The 16,143-nt window shown below is 42.3% G+C and overlaps 1 protein-coding gene across 2 annotated transcripts in view; it reads left to right on the top strand.

The window, feature by feature from the left end:
- Positions 1 to 16,143, top strand: part of ZDHHC8 (zinc finger DHHC-type palmitoyltransferase 8) — a 109,170-nt gene that overhangs the window by 88,369 nt on the left and 4,658 nt on the right. For both annotated transcript variants that reach the window (XR_010744931.1, XM_066331446.1), the window contains exons 4-10: positions 2,749 to 2,921; positions 4,107 to 4,209; positions 7,497 to 7,588; positions 9,214 to 9,346; positions 10,218 to 10,335; positions 11,059 to 11,168; positions 14,041 to 15,077. Coding sequence is in view for 1 of the 2 variants with exons in the window: in XM_066331446.1 (XP_066187543.1) it covers positions 2,749 to 2,921; positions 4,107 to 4,209; positions 7,497 to 7,588; positions 9,214 to 9,346; positions 10,218 to 10,335; positions 11,059 to 11,168; positions 14,041 to 15,077 (1,766 nt within the window). In the remaining variant the exon portion in view is untranslated. The remainder of the gene's footprint in view (positions 1 to 2,748; positions 2,922 to 4,106; positions 4,210 to 7,496; positions 7,589 to 9,213; positions 9,347 to 10,217; positions 10,336 to 11,058; positions 11,169 to 14,040; positions 15,078 to 16,143) is intronic.

Below are 16,143 nucleotides of genomic sequence, written 5' to 3' on the forward strand. Positions count from 1 at the left end.
AGTGGACAAGCAGAGAAGCCACAAAGGTGTATGAGTTCAGGAGAACCAAACTCCAAGTTCAGCAAATGGTTCTCCAGCCAATGGAAGGAGCCCATGTTTCTTTCAACAGTCCAGCTCAGAGCGTGAGCTCATTCATGTTTCTAATGTTGATTGCTCTGAATTAAGGGACTTTCTTGATTCTTGATAGCCTTAGGGTCTTGGTGAGTCACGCAGGATTTTAAGAAAATAACTCCTAAACAATAAGATATGCTTTTGGGCTATAGGCATCTCCCAGACATGTAGGTACAGAGCACTGTATTAACAGCAGTGCATTGCCAGGGGACTTTTTGTTGCTGAGCTAAAAAATTCTACTTCCAAAGGATCATTTCTGCTGCAAGGTCTATTTTTTTTCAACAGAAAGATGAAATCTTTAATATGTCTAAAATATATTCAGCTGTGCCATTAAAATGAAAGGAATTACTAATCAGAAGGGGAAAAAATACCAGAGTCAGCTGGAATGTTGTATACACTACCTTTGTCCTAATCCTCTTTGCCATAAGCAAGGGAATAGTCCCAAAGAAAGCAGCACAGTTACAAGTGAGAGAGGCTGCTTGGATTTATCTTGTGTCAGTCATTTTCTCCTTCAGGGCAATATATATCTAAGTTATAATTATCTGGAAGCAATGCTGTGCCTAGTGACCATTGATAAATAGGACAAGGCTGTCCTGTTTTGGAAGGCTTTAGAAGGATGTGGGATTTCAGAAGCCTGAGAGTGAGGAGTTGCCAAGGTCCCTGGGTAGAGGGGAATAGCCACAGCTATTTGTAAGTTGTGACACACAATTTGTTTAGACTTCTGTGAATTTTAGGATAGAGCTGGATTTTTTGGTAGAAACCCAGCATCATACATTCCTAGTTTTAAAACATAAATGTTTTCACTAATTCTAGATTCCAAGGATTGTTTAGATAATGGTAAGTTCCCAGTTGTCCCATGGAATTTCTTTCTTCCACCTTCCCCAGCGGCTCAGCATAAAAATTCATTTTCAGGAAACGAAGTTTTCTCAGAAAAAGATTGCTCAAAAGTCACTGATATAAACACTTGAAGTTTCATGCTGATGTAAGGCTTCCATGGGAGTCAATTCTGCAGCAGAAATGAAAATGGGAGGGAATCCAAAAGGAACCTGCATAAAATAGCAGAAGACAAGGTGACTCTGGCTAGCCCTCCACAAGTTCTATTGATAGTCAGGTCAGTTGAATGTTCCCTACTATTCTGGTGCACAAGTAAGGAGCTCTGCTTGTAATTAAATTATTACTGCTGTGGAGGAATGTAGGCAAAAAGTATTAATGATTTCTAAATCAATACATCATGGCCTTAAGCATGTTTTATTGATTCTTGTGATGCTTATTTCCTACTCACCTGTCATATTCTAGAAGAGCTTTGAGACAGTAACAGGAGTGACTCTGCTGGCATTCCATGTAGGATCCACTCAGGGATGTAGTTCCTGTTTTCACCTTCAGTCTAGAATGTACAATAAAAATTATTTTCCCAAATATAAAACTTTTAAATCAATTTCATAAAAATGAATAAACAACAAAAGCAGACAACACTTGCAGAAGTAAAACAAATTAAAACTTAAAGCATGTTGATATCAGAGGGACCAAAAATGCATCTGTGACAAAAGTAGTCAGATTTTTATTTTCTTAATTGAAATGTTTGCAGTGAGTACTTATATAATTTCATGATCCATAGGTATTCTGGGCTGCATACAGCCAGATTTGCATAACAGCCAGATGTTATGTCAACATTTCAGATATAGATTGAAATGATCTTAATATTTACGTTGCCCCTGTCATTTTCTAATGTGCTTGGAGAAAGCTCTAATCCATTTTTTTGTATTTTGCAAATTTTTGGTAAATGCATTGTACAAAACTTAGAAATACAAAACTCCCTGTGTCATCATTGAGCAGTGTTTAAAAATAGCATTGCCTCAAAGCAAAGAATAAACAGTTCATTCGTCAGTGCAATGAATGTGTAATATCTGCTCTGAAGAACACAGAGGTAAGAAGGGTTTATTTCTTGCACCTGATCCTGTCTTCACGTCAAGAATAATCCCATTGGAGACAGTGGATTTACATGCTTACAAACCTATGGAAAGGCACTTGGAGGGTGTCTGTGGTTTGCCCTCATTATTAAATCTCCTGTTAAAAGGGATCTGACTTTGTGAGGGACTTTGGACTTGTGACTGAGACAAATAGGTTTGGATTCATAACTTAATGAACCTGTGCAGGACTTTGCCTGCGTCTGATCCAGCTGTTGCTTTTCTTTGTGATCTGCTTGGTAAAAAGGTACTTTTGTGATGTCCATTGTTCAAAGTGAACTCATTTCAGTAGAAATACTGAAATGTGGGACAGGGAATTCTGCAGCACTATTGCATCTTCAAACCATTCTAGGTTATATTAACTTCACTGTAATTGACTCATGCTAAGGATGATAAAAAATTAGGGCTTCTGCTGCTAGCAGATAAATAGCCTGTCCTTTATTTTTAATATATCCTCTCTTCAAACCCTATAAGCACTCAAGTATCTCTGCATTCATGGATAGAGAAACAACTTGGTCCTAAAAATTCTTATGAAAGACAGTCAAGCATTTTGTAAAGCTGCAGAACTAGTCTGATGTAATTTTACATGACAGCGGTTCAGATTCATCTCTAAGGCAATGTATTTTCTTTCACTGTTTGGATATTTCTCCCTATCTCTCCCTTTCTTTACAAGGATTTTGACCATCACTGCCCATGGGTCAACAATTGCATAGGACGGAGGAACTACCGCTATTTTTTTCTCTTCTTGCTGTCCTTAAGTACGCACATGGTTGGAGTGTTCACCTTTGGGCTCATCTTCGTACTAAACCATATGGAAAAGCTGGGAGCAGCTCATACTACCATTACGTATCCTTCTTTTTGGTCTTTCCAGACTCAAGGTGACTGAGGAAAATGCGCAAGAATCTGAATATTTGTCCTCTGGGAGCTGGCGGAGCCTCTCCTGATCCCCCACTGCTCTCCTGCTGTAAATGCTCAGTGCAGATTTTGCTTCCATCGTACCTGTGTGAACATGGGTTGCTCCAGAAACTGTAGTTGACCCTTTTGTCTTTCTCAATCTTTGTCATGACAACCCAGCAGAAGGACGAGCTGCCTCCCAGAATTTTACTTACACCCGGGTGTAGCTCTCAACTTCTGTTTGCTGTGTTTAAAACTCTGTTGCTGTATTTTGGAGCAGAGTATGCTCTGGAAGTAGCCCCTGCTTGCCGGTGTAACACATGAACTGCTGGCTGAGGGGTGATGCTGCTCATGACAGATCAGGGCAGAACATCCTCTACAAGCTAGAAAGGTAGAGGCTGAATCACTGAATTCACATTAGCTTTTAACCATCTCAAGGGTGAGGACCGAGACTAGGAGCAGATGGGCTTAACTTTGAGATGAAATTTAGTTAGACCTTACTAAAGGTGAGGGACACTCTACTCTGCACTCATGAGACCCACACCTGGAGTGCTGCACCAACATCAGAAGGACGTGGAGCTGCTGGAACAAGTCCAGAGGAGGCTATAGAGATGCTCAGAGAGCTTGAGTCCCTCTGCTCTGGAGACAGGCTGGAAGAGTTGGTGTTGTAGAGCCTGGAGAAGAGAAACCTTCAGGGAGGCCTTAGAGCCTTTTCCAGTGCCTAAAGAGGCTCCAGGAGAGCTGGAGAGGGACTTTGGACAAGGATCTGGAGTGAAAGGATGAAGGGGAACAGCTTCAAACTGAAAGAGGGCAGGTTTAGATGAGATACTAGCATGAAATTGTTTACTATGAGGCCCTGGCACAGGTTGCCCTGTGGCTACCTCGTCCTTGGAAGTGTCCAAGGCCAGGTTGGACAGGGCTTGGAGCAACCTGGTCTATTGAAAGGTATCCTGTCTACAACAGGGGAGTTGGAACTAGGTGATCTTTAAGGTTCCTTCCATCCCAAACCATTCTATGGCACTGTGACTGTGTGTTTTTTTGACACTGTGTATTTTTTTTTCTCCTATTCCTCTCCTTGTCTTTCACAGACTCTTTTCCTCCTTCACTCATCCCAGTTTCTTTAACTCTTGGATACAGAATGGCTGTCATGTGTGTGGCTGGGTTATTCTTTATCCCAGTCATTGGTCTCACTGGTTTCCACATTGTTCTAGTGGCCCGAGGGCGCACAACGAATGAACAGGTAAGAAGCAATCCTTTCTCTGTGTTTGTGGCTCAGGTGTTGAGGGGGGAAGGAAAGTCAGCAGGTCAGCTTGGGTAAAGCAAAAGATAGTCCAAATCTTACCAGTACCAAATGTCTTATTGGAGCTTTTGGGAAAATCTAGGAAGATTGCCTATGTTTTATTTTCAGATTTTTTTTTTTTTAAATACACTGCTGGCAAAGGTTTCCCTTTTTTAGCCACAGAGCATCACCCCAGGTTTATTTATTATTTAAAGTCCACTCATGACCTTTTAATAGGTTTTATGACCATCAAGCCCAGAAATTCAAACTTTATGAGTCAGATGAACAATCGATGAGATTGAGTGAAAGAAAGAAAGGAAAAGATTAAATCATTTGCCCTCTCTCCTGGCATTTTGACCTCCCCCAGCAAGCCCACACTGCCCATAGCAGGGTCTGAGTTAGCTCTTTGTCTCCCTCTGTGTCTCTCTCTTGTTCTCAGGCACATGAACACACACACACACGCACTGCTGTTGGACCCAACTTACTTTGCTTCTCCAAACCAAGTGCCAACATGACACCTTGTGCCAAAAAGCCTGTAAAACTTCAGTTCCCCTGCAGTTACTCAGATGTCCACGATCCACAGTCCCTGTGGTTGATGCAGACCTGCATTCATGGGCACATTAATGGCTTGATGTGGGTGATAGAGATCAATGTGATGGGATCAGTAACAAGTCCCTGCCATCCCAGGGGACAGTTTGCAGGTGTGGCACTGGTCTCAGCCCTCATCTCAAGGCTTATGAGCTCTGTGTATTCCAGTGCTTTACCCTTGCACAGCTCCAGCTCCAAAGTGCCTCTCACATCTGGGCTTTTTTCACATTCTTCCCCACCATCCTTCTTTTCCCCTGTGGTTTGGGTGTTTTTCAGATGGGTTTTTGCTGTCCTTGCACCCATGGGTGCTGTCAGCTCCCACTGAGCTGTTTTGGCTGTCCTGGGGACTGATGGCTCCATGCTGTGGAGCTGTCTGACTCCTGGGCAGGCTGTGAGTATTGAAAACATCTGTCTGAGGCCAGGCCTTCATAAACTGAGATGACATTGTCTCCATCCCACAAGAGACAATAAAACTCTTATCCAGAAGAGTGTGGGAGGTTTACATAAGCAAGGAATCTGAAGTCATCCTGAACTGTTGCCTAACATGGCCTGTGAACAAAGCAAGCTTCCAAAGCTGTCATCTTCAAATGCTTTTCTCTGTCCTGCTCAGAATTGTCTGCTCTTCATTTTAAAATTGATTTTGGCCAGGTATTAGGTTTGATAGTGCTAACAATAGTAGCATGAAACACAGGGCATTTTGGTCTCATAGCCCAAATCGTGGTTTGCCTTAGGCTTGTATTTGTGCAGTGATATAAACTCTTCATGAAAAATTTAGGCTGAAGAAGAAGGAAAAATTTAACTTTAAAAAATGTAAAATTTAACTTCATGTCTTTGTGGCTGCCCTAGAATTTAAAAAGGTTGAGAATTTTTCTGTGATTGAAACAACTGTTGGAAAATATATCCTAGCTTGGTTTGGTTTCCTGAGCTACCAAACCACTTGAGATTTAATTCATCATCCCATGCCATTTTGAAAATTAAATATAATCTGGTCTTAATTTCTTCTTAGTCATACGTAGCAGTTATCTGTAACTGGAGGATGGATGTGCCCAGCCCTGAGGTCCTTTCAGAGGAAGCATATCTATGTAATTAGAGCAGCAGACCAGGATAGATGGATATGAGATCTGCTCCTGGCTTTGCCACTGTTCTAAAACATTCTCTTTTCTCCTGCAGTCTCAGTGTTGATTCTCTTTTCTCACACTGGTAGTTATCTGCTGTCAGCTTTCCAGTTGCAATATGCTCAGCTTATCTTGTCCTCTTTTCCTAGGACATTTTATAGGCCAGTGGTATAGACATTTTTGGGTTTTTACTGTAAATTTTTGGTATTTATTAATTCTGGAGTTTGTAAGTTCTGAGCATTCATAGTAGGCAGACTGTGACTGAAAAGTGCATAGTGGCTGGGTTTAGATGTTTCTGAACTTTCTGAATGCCTCTGAACTTCTTTTATAGAATCAAAATAACCCATAACCCAACATCTGCTCATATTCTGGTATTTTTAGTTTCTGAATAGAGTAAATAAATACCCTTCCTTCTTAGACTGCTTTCTACCAGTGGATTTCAAACTACTTTAGAAACCAAAGTGATATAATTAGTACTGTAATCTGTGAGTTGGAGAAATTTCTATTTTCATACTGCATTTGAGAAAATGGGCACAGAGATATGAAATGCTTTGCCAGCATCTGGCACAAGTCATTGTGAGCCTAGGATTGAATGCAGATGTGCCAAATGCCCCAGGTCCGTGTTTTCATCAAAAAGTTGCTCTTCCAAATCTCAGAACTTCCAGTCTCTCTCTCTCAGCCTCTTAAAGAGCTTTATGTTATATCAACAAGGCCAGCATAATGTATTGCAGAATCATTTAATAGTTGTTATTTTATGTGCAAGTTATTAAAGTATTTCTGGTACTCTGTAAGCTTGTTGCTAGGTCAGAACTATGAGCTAATTAAAATGCTTTACTTGCAAACAACAACAGTAATGCTTTTAATGGCAACTACTATTAATCTCCCTGCCTTTATTGGTATTTATCCCCATATGGTGACTTTCGAGTATCTGCCTGTAGAGTAGAAACTCTTTATAATGCTTATGAAGCCTTGAATGGATCCCGCCAGTTAATGAGGCTTGGCTTTTATTAAACATGCTCATTTACAAGCAAACATTGTAATCACCAGGGAGTTCCTGGCACCCTCTCACATAAGGCAGTGGTTTGTACTGATTGCTGCCCAGGATGGGATCTGAGAGAGAGGAAACATTGCTCTCATCCAGCATTTGGGAATGTTGATTTGACATTGCTGTTGGTTTGGAGGGCAGTTGCCAAGGCAGAGGAGGGGAAGTGACGGGAATGAAAGAGACCAAAACAGGATGTCTGGCTGGGAGCAGACACAAATCCAATGCAAGGGTAGCACGGAGAGGTGAACACATCACATCAAAACCCAATCAGTCACATTCAGCAGTGTCCTTTTGGGAAGGATCTCGAGTTGAGTGCCTCCTAGCTGGAATTAGCTGACAGAGGTGATGTGTTAGAGCTGGAGAGAAAAAGTGCAGCATTCAAAGTAAAATGATCTGTTTGGGAAGGACAGAAGGGTCAGACTTGTTCTTGGCTTTCTGAGGCTTGGATGATGACTTTTATATAACCAGAGGTTTGAGCACTGTCCTGAACATGTTTCCAGGTGACAGGGAAATTCCGTGGGGGAGTGAACCCTTTTACCCGAGGATGCTGTGGAAATGTGGAACATGTGCTCTGCAGCCCCTTGGCTCCCAGGTAAGGGAAATGCTCTCAGCTGGGAATGAGGGAGCAAGAGTACTTGTTTGAAACAGGGGAAGAAAATGTGCTTGGCTGGGCTCACAAGCCAAGGATCATTGATGGAATAAGAGGAAAGCAAAGCAAAACAGTCCTGAAGGCATAGCTCTGTGATAGCTCTGTGATAGTTACACCCTGTTGCATGGCTGTAACCTGTAATTCACCACCCTTATCCCAGAAATATTTTTTTGGAATGAGTTTATCAGGTTATGTTGAGCTCATACCCTTGTCTTCACCAGCTTGTTTATCCAGTGGATTTCAGTTACAAGGTAAATATCCATATATTATCATATTACTCACACAACTTCTTACACTGTACAGGCAATGTCCAGTCTGCTGGAGAAAAGGAAGGAAGGTAAAATCAGCCTTTCTCCTTAAGGCTTAAATCTAATTTAAGGCTGCCATGGTTTTCAATCTCACTGGCACTTTCATTATCATAAAACAGATTATCAATGAGGTCTACATCACGGAACTTGAGATTTTATTTATGGCTTTCTATTTTTGGGGAAATGGATTTATCGTTTCACATTTTGAAATCAGGATCTTAGTGCAGTAGATCAGATGGACTATAAATAATTCTAGGTGCTGAGCTGTCCAGCCTGCAAACACGTTCATAATCTTACTACAGGACTTATTTGAGCCTTTTTGAGGTGTAGAACAAATCCAGACCTGAACACTCTTACCTGTCTATTTTTTCCCTTTGTTATGAAACAATAAGTCCTAAAGGACTGTTACATGTATTAAAGACACTGGAGTAGCTGCTTCTCAAACTTTCCAAAATGTGAAAATCAGGTCAAGGTGGATGAGAAGCGCCAGGTGTTAAATGCTGTGAGACACTTCTGTTGAGAGAGGAGTTGTGAGTACCATCACCATGGCTATTCAGAGAATTATAGCAAGCAGAACAGTTGGTGTTTTGTGAAGACTTGTTCACATTGTCCTATATGAAGGTCCCTGAGCCATCACTACTAGAATGTCCTGTTCACTACATAAACAGAGAAAGCTGGTGTGTGTATTGATATTCAGGCATTGTACAGCCACTGGCCAATTGCACTTAGAGAATTCTGTTCCACTGGAGAGAATATAGATATCTAAGTCAGCCATTTCCTCTTAGATCTTTTGCTTCCTATAGACTTGTCAGTCTCTTTTACCTCAGTTTATCTGAACACTAAACAGAAACAAGTCACCATGTGGTAAGTTAGAACTGGCAGCACATCATCTTCTCCATGGTAACTCCCCACGTGCTGGGTCTTGTTCCTCCAGTCACTGACTCCCACCGCAGGGCAGCTGTTTCATGTTAACTGGGATGATCTAGTCAGTCACTTCTGTTGGTGGTGGGCCTCTCTTGCTCTCTTCATGCTCTTGTCCATTAGTGCTTCAAAAATTGCTGATTTTTTAATGAATCCTTCCTTTCACTCACTTTTTTTTTTTTTTTTTTTCTGCTTAATTATTACATACATTGAAATAAATGGAGGTTCTTACCTAGATTCTGATACATTCTTAAACCATAACCTGGAAGTGGGAAAATTTTTAAGCCTTGTTCTTAGGTTGCTGTTTATTTCAATGATGACTGTTGCACAATTAATCAGGTACGTGGTTGAGCCCAAGAAAAAGCAAGCTGTGAGTGTGAAGCCTCCTTTCCTGAGACCTGATTTGTCTGAGCGACAGATCACGGTGAAGATCAGTGACAACGGCATCCAAGCCAACCTCAACCGGAGCAAGGTGAGGAGATCTCCAGGCTCTGCTTTTGAAGGGCATGGATTGAGCATTAGCAAGCCTGGGAATGAGTCTGTCATTGACAAATCTCTCTGAGGTGATGCAGAAACTAGAGTTTGAGTCCTTCTCATATACTTCATCCTCTCTAATGCAGGTTCACTAACATCAGCTCTTGATCCAGTAACAGGCAGCTCTAGAGTGGAGTCCCCCTGGGCTTCTTTTGGAAGAGTTGGCTTTTCTTTGCGGTAGTTGTTTTCTGTCCCAAGAGCTGTCACCTCTTGGTGTTCAAAATAATTTTAATGAACCCTTGTACCACCAGACCAGGTCAGCTGTTCTACTTCAAAGAATGTTCTGAGCTTCCAGGCTGCAGGAAGGCTTGTGGTCCAGGACAAGGAATGTTGACTCAGAAGCTGAATTCTCTTCTCTCCTCTTTTCAGTTTCTCCTGGCATGAATAATAGAAAAGGATTTGTTTAGTCTTATAAAAAGTGGTGGATTCATAGGAAGCCAACTTGCAAGATTTTTGTGGATAGTTACTTTCTACACTCTTTGGATAGTTATGCTGAGAGCTACCTGGAAAGTTGCTGAAAAGTGCTAGAAAGCACTATTGTCTTCTACCACAAGACAATATTAATTAGCATGATGATTATACTACTTAGCATGCCAAGTAGACGAGGATAGTGCATTTAAAATTCTACTGGCTGGTTATGACAATGCTAATTTTACATGTGACAGTCCTTGCACTCAGTGGATGCTAAACCTTGTTTGTAATTTATAGGTGTAGGTAGTTCTGGTTCTCTGGTACACCCAGCACTCTGCCACGTGCTGTTATTTAACCAAGTTGCATGTAATGATTGATTTTTTTTTAATAATTTTCAGTCTAAAATCAGCCTGGAAGGTCTGGAGGATAAAAGTATGGAGGTACAGCCACCTCTCCCACCCAAAGGAGATCCAAGCAAGTACTCTGAGCTAAAAGGGCAGCTGGGCACCACTGAAGGTATAGTTGCATGATCAGTGTTTTATTTTTGTTAATAAGAAAATATTTTTGCTTCTTTAAAAGGTTTCTTGTATTCTTTCAAAACATGGGATCTGGGTGAAGGCTTTTTTTCTGTTCAATGGATTTCCAGACCAGGAGAATTAACAGCAAGAAAGGAAGAAAAAAAGCTAGCTTGAAGTGGTTCATTTAAACTTAGGTTGAATATTTCATGTCAGTTTTGTGGAGTTTGTAAACTCTTCAAAACCTCTTCTTAAATCAATTTTTAAATGAAAAATGTCAATAGAATCTAGGGAATTGGAACTATTAGCATGAAATTCTTAGGCATTGCAAACTGAATTACCTCATTTGTAAGAATGTGAACTTTATGCTTTGATACTATTTAATTTTATTTTTTTTTTCAGACAGAACTAATAGCTGACTTCAACCCAAATATTTTGTGTTTCAAATAAGGCAAAATTTCTACTCACCAAAGCATGTCACCTCACTCACTATATTGTGCCTGTTCTCTGTAGATGGCTGATCTGGCAGCAGTGTGCTGTTACTGCCATAGGGGCCCCACTGATTTTGGTGGAATGCTACACAAAAGTACTGCAAGTTTTATTCTCTCCAGAACAGATCCATTTGCAGAGGATGGGTGGCAAGGAATTATGGCTGATGGCTTTCTGTCCACACACATCTTAATAGAAAATACTTGTTTGTTTTTGATTTTTTTTTTTTTTGCAGAAGGTGGCCTCTCACCCAAACTTATCAGCCCTCCTACTCCTGCCATGTACAAATACCGACCAGCTTTCAGCAACAATCCCAAAGTCCACTACCACGCCACGGCCGAGCAGGTGAGTGAGCCTGGGAGTTTCTTCTCCCAGCTAATGCCAGGCAGTGCTGAGCTGAGGATGACTTCACTGCAGGGCTCTAGTGAATACCAGAGTGTAAAAGTAAATAACAATACTTGGCACTGTTGTGTGACAGTGTATTATTTTCACTGTGCTCCTTATGGGAACATGTCTGATCTCACAGCTCCATGCTGACACGTCTGTCCCCCTGCCAGGCGTGCACTGCCACTGCTCCGGTGTCTCGGCCTAATCCCAGGATGCTGAGAAGTGTCACCTCCCATTGCCTTCTCCTGGCAGAGGTGCCACCTCACATTCCCTTCAGAGGGAGCTGGGCATGCTGAGTTCTTCTCTGGATCAGACCCTTCAGCCAATACTCAGTGTACTCACTGATTCCTTAAGATGTTAGCTTGCAAAATAGAAAAAACTTTTAAAGCATCCCAAGAGATATTTTAGTGAACATTAGCAGAAGACTCCTCATGTTTGACCTTCCTCAGAACCTGTCCAGTATATTTGGGTTATGTGGGAAAAAAACCTTCCTAACACTTGGCATAATTTTCACCTATCAAGAAAACTGAGGTCCAGACAATTAGAAAGATTTGCTGTGGAATTTTGACAATTTTCTCTTTTGCTTAGAAGTTACGAAACATTTTTTTATGGATTTATTGCAAATATTCCTTAGCCCCCAGGACCTGAGAACAGCATTTGGAATATCACTGGTCTAACTTGTATATTTGCAATATGTATCCAAGTCTTCACACACCACTGGAGACACCCTTAAAGAGCACATACCACACGCAGCGCAGTTTTCTCAAAATTAATTTCATCAGGTCCTTCAATGTCACCCCTGGAATAACAAGAAGGGGGTGACAGGAGGAAGTATTATAAAAGAAGTAAGGAAAGAAAAATATGGTAGATAAAAATAATTGACTGCAGCAACACTGTAATAAGACAGAATGTTCCTTAAATGGTGAGGAAAGCTTTTCGTGCATCCTTCTCATTTTGAAAAGAAAGATGGGGATAGATAGTGGAATTCTGGCAATGATCAAGTTTAGGTTTTAGTCTTGCTGCAGTAATGGTAAATCTTATTCTCTGGATTTGTCCTTTTAATGAAGAAATGAGTGGCTTATGAAACGGAACACAAGAACAACAGTGTGTTCACTGTATCCAAAGTTTAATATCCTATCATTTTCATTTTATTACAGGAAAAATGGCTTGACATCCAGTTCAAAATATTCTATTTACAGGCATCCTCTAGCAATTTTGAGCTGTGGAAGCCACAGCATTCTGAGTCATAATGCCAAAAGTCAGGGAGCCAAGGAAGGCAGGCTTGTTGTGTTCATTCAGTGCCAGAGATGCAATATAGATACAGAGCAGGTTCTGATCAGGCCAGGGCGCTGGGCAGTGGTGTGAGATGATAACAGGGAGCAGCACCTTCACTCTGAGGGTTGCTGTTTCAATCCTAATCCAAAACAGTGCTGTTGCTGACTGATGTGCAAGCTCTGGGGACTTGTTCAGTTCTATAGTAGTCACAACCTTCTAGTAGTCAGCTGAGAGTATCATAAAATGGGGCTCACGTGGTGACCTGATAGGAGGGCATGGATTTGTCTGCCAAGCCTAAGTAGGAGGTACAGAGGGAAAGAGACTGGGCTGTGTCAGGAATGCCATGATGTCTGTTCTGTATCAGTTCTTCAGCCTGTCAATGTAATTCTGTTTTTGAGCAGTGAAAACTGCTAGGAAAGAGGCATTGGGACACAAGGATAAGTAGCACAAATATACTTACAAGCTACGTCATTGCTCTCATCCTCCTTTACAGGCTGCCACTTGGTCTCCTTTTTCCAGAGAAGGCCAAATTTAGCACCATGCTCTAGAAGAGAGCGAGCTGTTTTGCATATTTCCCTATCTTCTAGCTGAAAGGAAAAAACTTTTTAAAAATCCACAATAAACCAGGGATTTGTCATTCATTTTTTTCTTTCAATCGTTTTCCTTTAAAAGAAATTAAAGAACAAGCTGTGTCAACTGCATTTCTGATTAAATATGCGACTGATAATAATTCTTTGTTAGCAGAGCCAATGTAGCAAATTTATTGTGCATTATGACAAACTCTTCCTTAAAAATAACAGCCAAGACTATTTGCTTAGCACAGAATAGTGTTTCAAGTGAACCCAAATGAGTAATTTTCACAGAGTAAAACAAAGTGAAGTCCTATCTGTTTTTAGAGCATAAATAAATTATGGCCTTTGCTTCCTTTTCTGATGTGGCCACTTTCTCCTACACAGGTAACAAAAGCAAGAAATTTGCTTCATTTTGTTGTCTAAATGGTGGAAATTAGCCTTTCTGCTTTAATTAAGATTTGGTGCCTAATTTTGAAGACCTGTGACCAGAAATTCAGAATTACTGAATATTCATAGCGCAGAGCAGAGCGGATAAGAGTGTGCTGGTCCCCAGTGTATTGAAATGAAGCTCAAAGTATTTCTGTCTCAGCACACAAAACCACAGCCATCCCTCAACTCAAGAGCTATTTGTAGAAAACGTGAAGTGCAGTGCTTTTTCCAAGGGCAGTAACATCAGATAACAATCTGATTTACCTTGACTGAGACTTGAGCCTCAGCTTGGGTCTTTCATTCAGTGTTTTCAGTCTCCATGCATTAACTTACTTTTTACTGTCAATATTATTTAGCACTCACTATGAATAACTCTTCCTTGCTTCTAAGGTGCTAATCCATATGTTGAACAGGAGTCAGGAGATTTCCTTGTAATGAACCTGGGCTGAGAAAGGGAAGACCTTCAGCTCTGTCCTTCCCATGCACTCACCGAGAGAGCAAACCTGTACTTGCATGTCACGGGCTTCTGGTTCTCATAATCACCTCTGTTTTAGATCACCTTGCAGGAGGGACACAGTCAAGGGGCTCTGATAGAAGAGGATGGCAGGAGCCTTGATTACCAGTCTGAACCCAGCTTGGACATCCCCAGCTACCGGAAGAGCTCCCTCCACAAGACCTATCAGTCTTCCCCACTCCAGATAGATTCCTTTGCCATCAATTCACGATCTCTGAGCCTGAAATCTGCTGGCAGGAGAGGGACAGACAAAGTGCCCCTTCATCCAATAAAGTCTGAAGGGGCGGCTTCCACCCCTTACAAAAGCATTTTTTCTCCCAATTCCCTGTCAAACAGAAACGGGAGTCTTTCATATGACAGTTTGCTGAACCCCATGTCTCCCTCGGGGAGGAAGTGCATCGCCCACTCTGCAGTCAGCTCTGTCGGGTACCACTCCCCATATTTGTCAGCCAAAATGTGCCACCTCCGGGGCAGTGAGCTGCAGCGCCAGCCACCGCAGAGCTTCAGCCCGGTGCTGGGGAGCCCAGCCCCACACCAGCGAGACCCCTCCCCAGTGCGCTACGATAACCTTTCCAAGACAATTATGGCATCCATCCAGGAAAGGAAAGAGATGGAAGAGAGGGAGAAGCTCCTCCACTCGCACCCTGACTCGGTGTTTGCAGACTCGGGTGTCTATGACACGCCCAGCTCCTACAGCCTTCAGCAAGTGAGCACGCTCTCGGAAGACCCGCGCAGCATGGCCATGAGATACGGATCCAGGGACAATCTGATGGCTGCCAGCAGCTTTAGCACAAGGAACCCTTTACTGCAGTCCTCAGTGTCTTCACTCTCAAGTGCAATGACAAGAGCACCAAGGACTTCCACGACCTCTCTGCAAGCTGATTTAGCCAATAATAATGTGCAGTCCCATCAAGCACTACAGGGCAGGGTGAGCAATGGCTCCTACAAATCCCCAGGCCACCAGGTCCCATCGTCCCCCACAGGGATGCCTAGGTCACCCTCTTACGGAGGCCCGAAGGCTGTGTCGTTTGTAAACACTGTGGAAATTACAGAGGTGCAATCGGTGGGAGCACAGAGGTATGTACTGCTTGGGGGGCTGAGAGCAGTGGGAATCTGCTTGTGAGCAGGGGCAGAGCACTGTGCTGGAGGCACAGCCCAGATGAGGCATTTGCTGTGGGCCACAGGGGTAGGAGGCTTGTGTGTGCTCTTCATTTCTGTCACACCCCCACAGCAACCTCATCATGACAAAATGTTTGCACTTCTGCTGTACCTTGAACTGCAGGTGGTCAGTTTTGCTGTAAATTCATAGTGATATGGTGTTATGGCTGAATTGGGGAATTACTTCAGGGCAGATTCTGTGAGGCAGATTATCCCTCCCCTAATGCACAAAAGGGTGGAGCTGTTTCAGTTTGCAGTTTGAAGGGAGGCTGACCCAGACATTTCATGGATACAGAGGCAGAACTGGGATCGTACTTGTGCTACACACCCTGCACTGAGGGAAACAGGCTGGGACGAGTCCTGGTGCTTACAGACAGCTCTATATTTAGCAGTGTTGAGTGTCCATAGTACAGAACTGCTGCTAAAAACACAGAGCTTCATGACATTACCTTAAGGCCTTGCTGCTACCTTCCTTTCTGTGAGAAATCAGGGAGAGAGAGGATTTGCTGTGCCCAAAGCCTCAGTAACTGCCACCTCAGCAAGATCCTCAGCTGCAGCTTCTGCAGGTGCTTCTCTTTTCCTTCTGGAAGCCATGGAGCTTGCAAAGCCTGGAGAGATCACGATCCCACTGAGGATGCAGTATTTTAGCTTAGTAGGGACCTGGACAGATGCTTTTCAGAATTATCTAAGTTTCCTTTGTATCTGGTACTTACTGTGCTGTGCTGGCCTCTGGTTAAGGTCACAGGTTTTTTTCTTCTGTTATCCAACAGTTTTGGAAATGTGAAGAGAACCGTTATTTTAGGTTTCCAGAAGTTAAATGCCAGCAAGTTGTTTCAGAGATGTGCAACAAAGTTTTGTTTACGTGGATATTTAACTGGGAAATGTTTTTTCTGAGAATTTATTTCTGATTTTAAGACACAGTTTGGCTTAAGGTCAGTGGTGAGCAGTGGTTACAGTTAAACCCTCCTGTGTTCTACAAATGCCT

This window comes from Sylvia atricapilla, chromosome 17 (genome assembly GCF_009819655.1).
Source record: "Sylvia atricapilla isolate bSylAtr1 chromosome 17, bSylAtr1.pri, whole genome shotgun sequence".
In the NCBI taxonomy this organism is placed as follows: Eukaryota; Metazoa; Chordata; class Aves; order Passeriformes; family Sylviidae; genus Sylvia; species Sylvia atricapilla.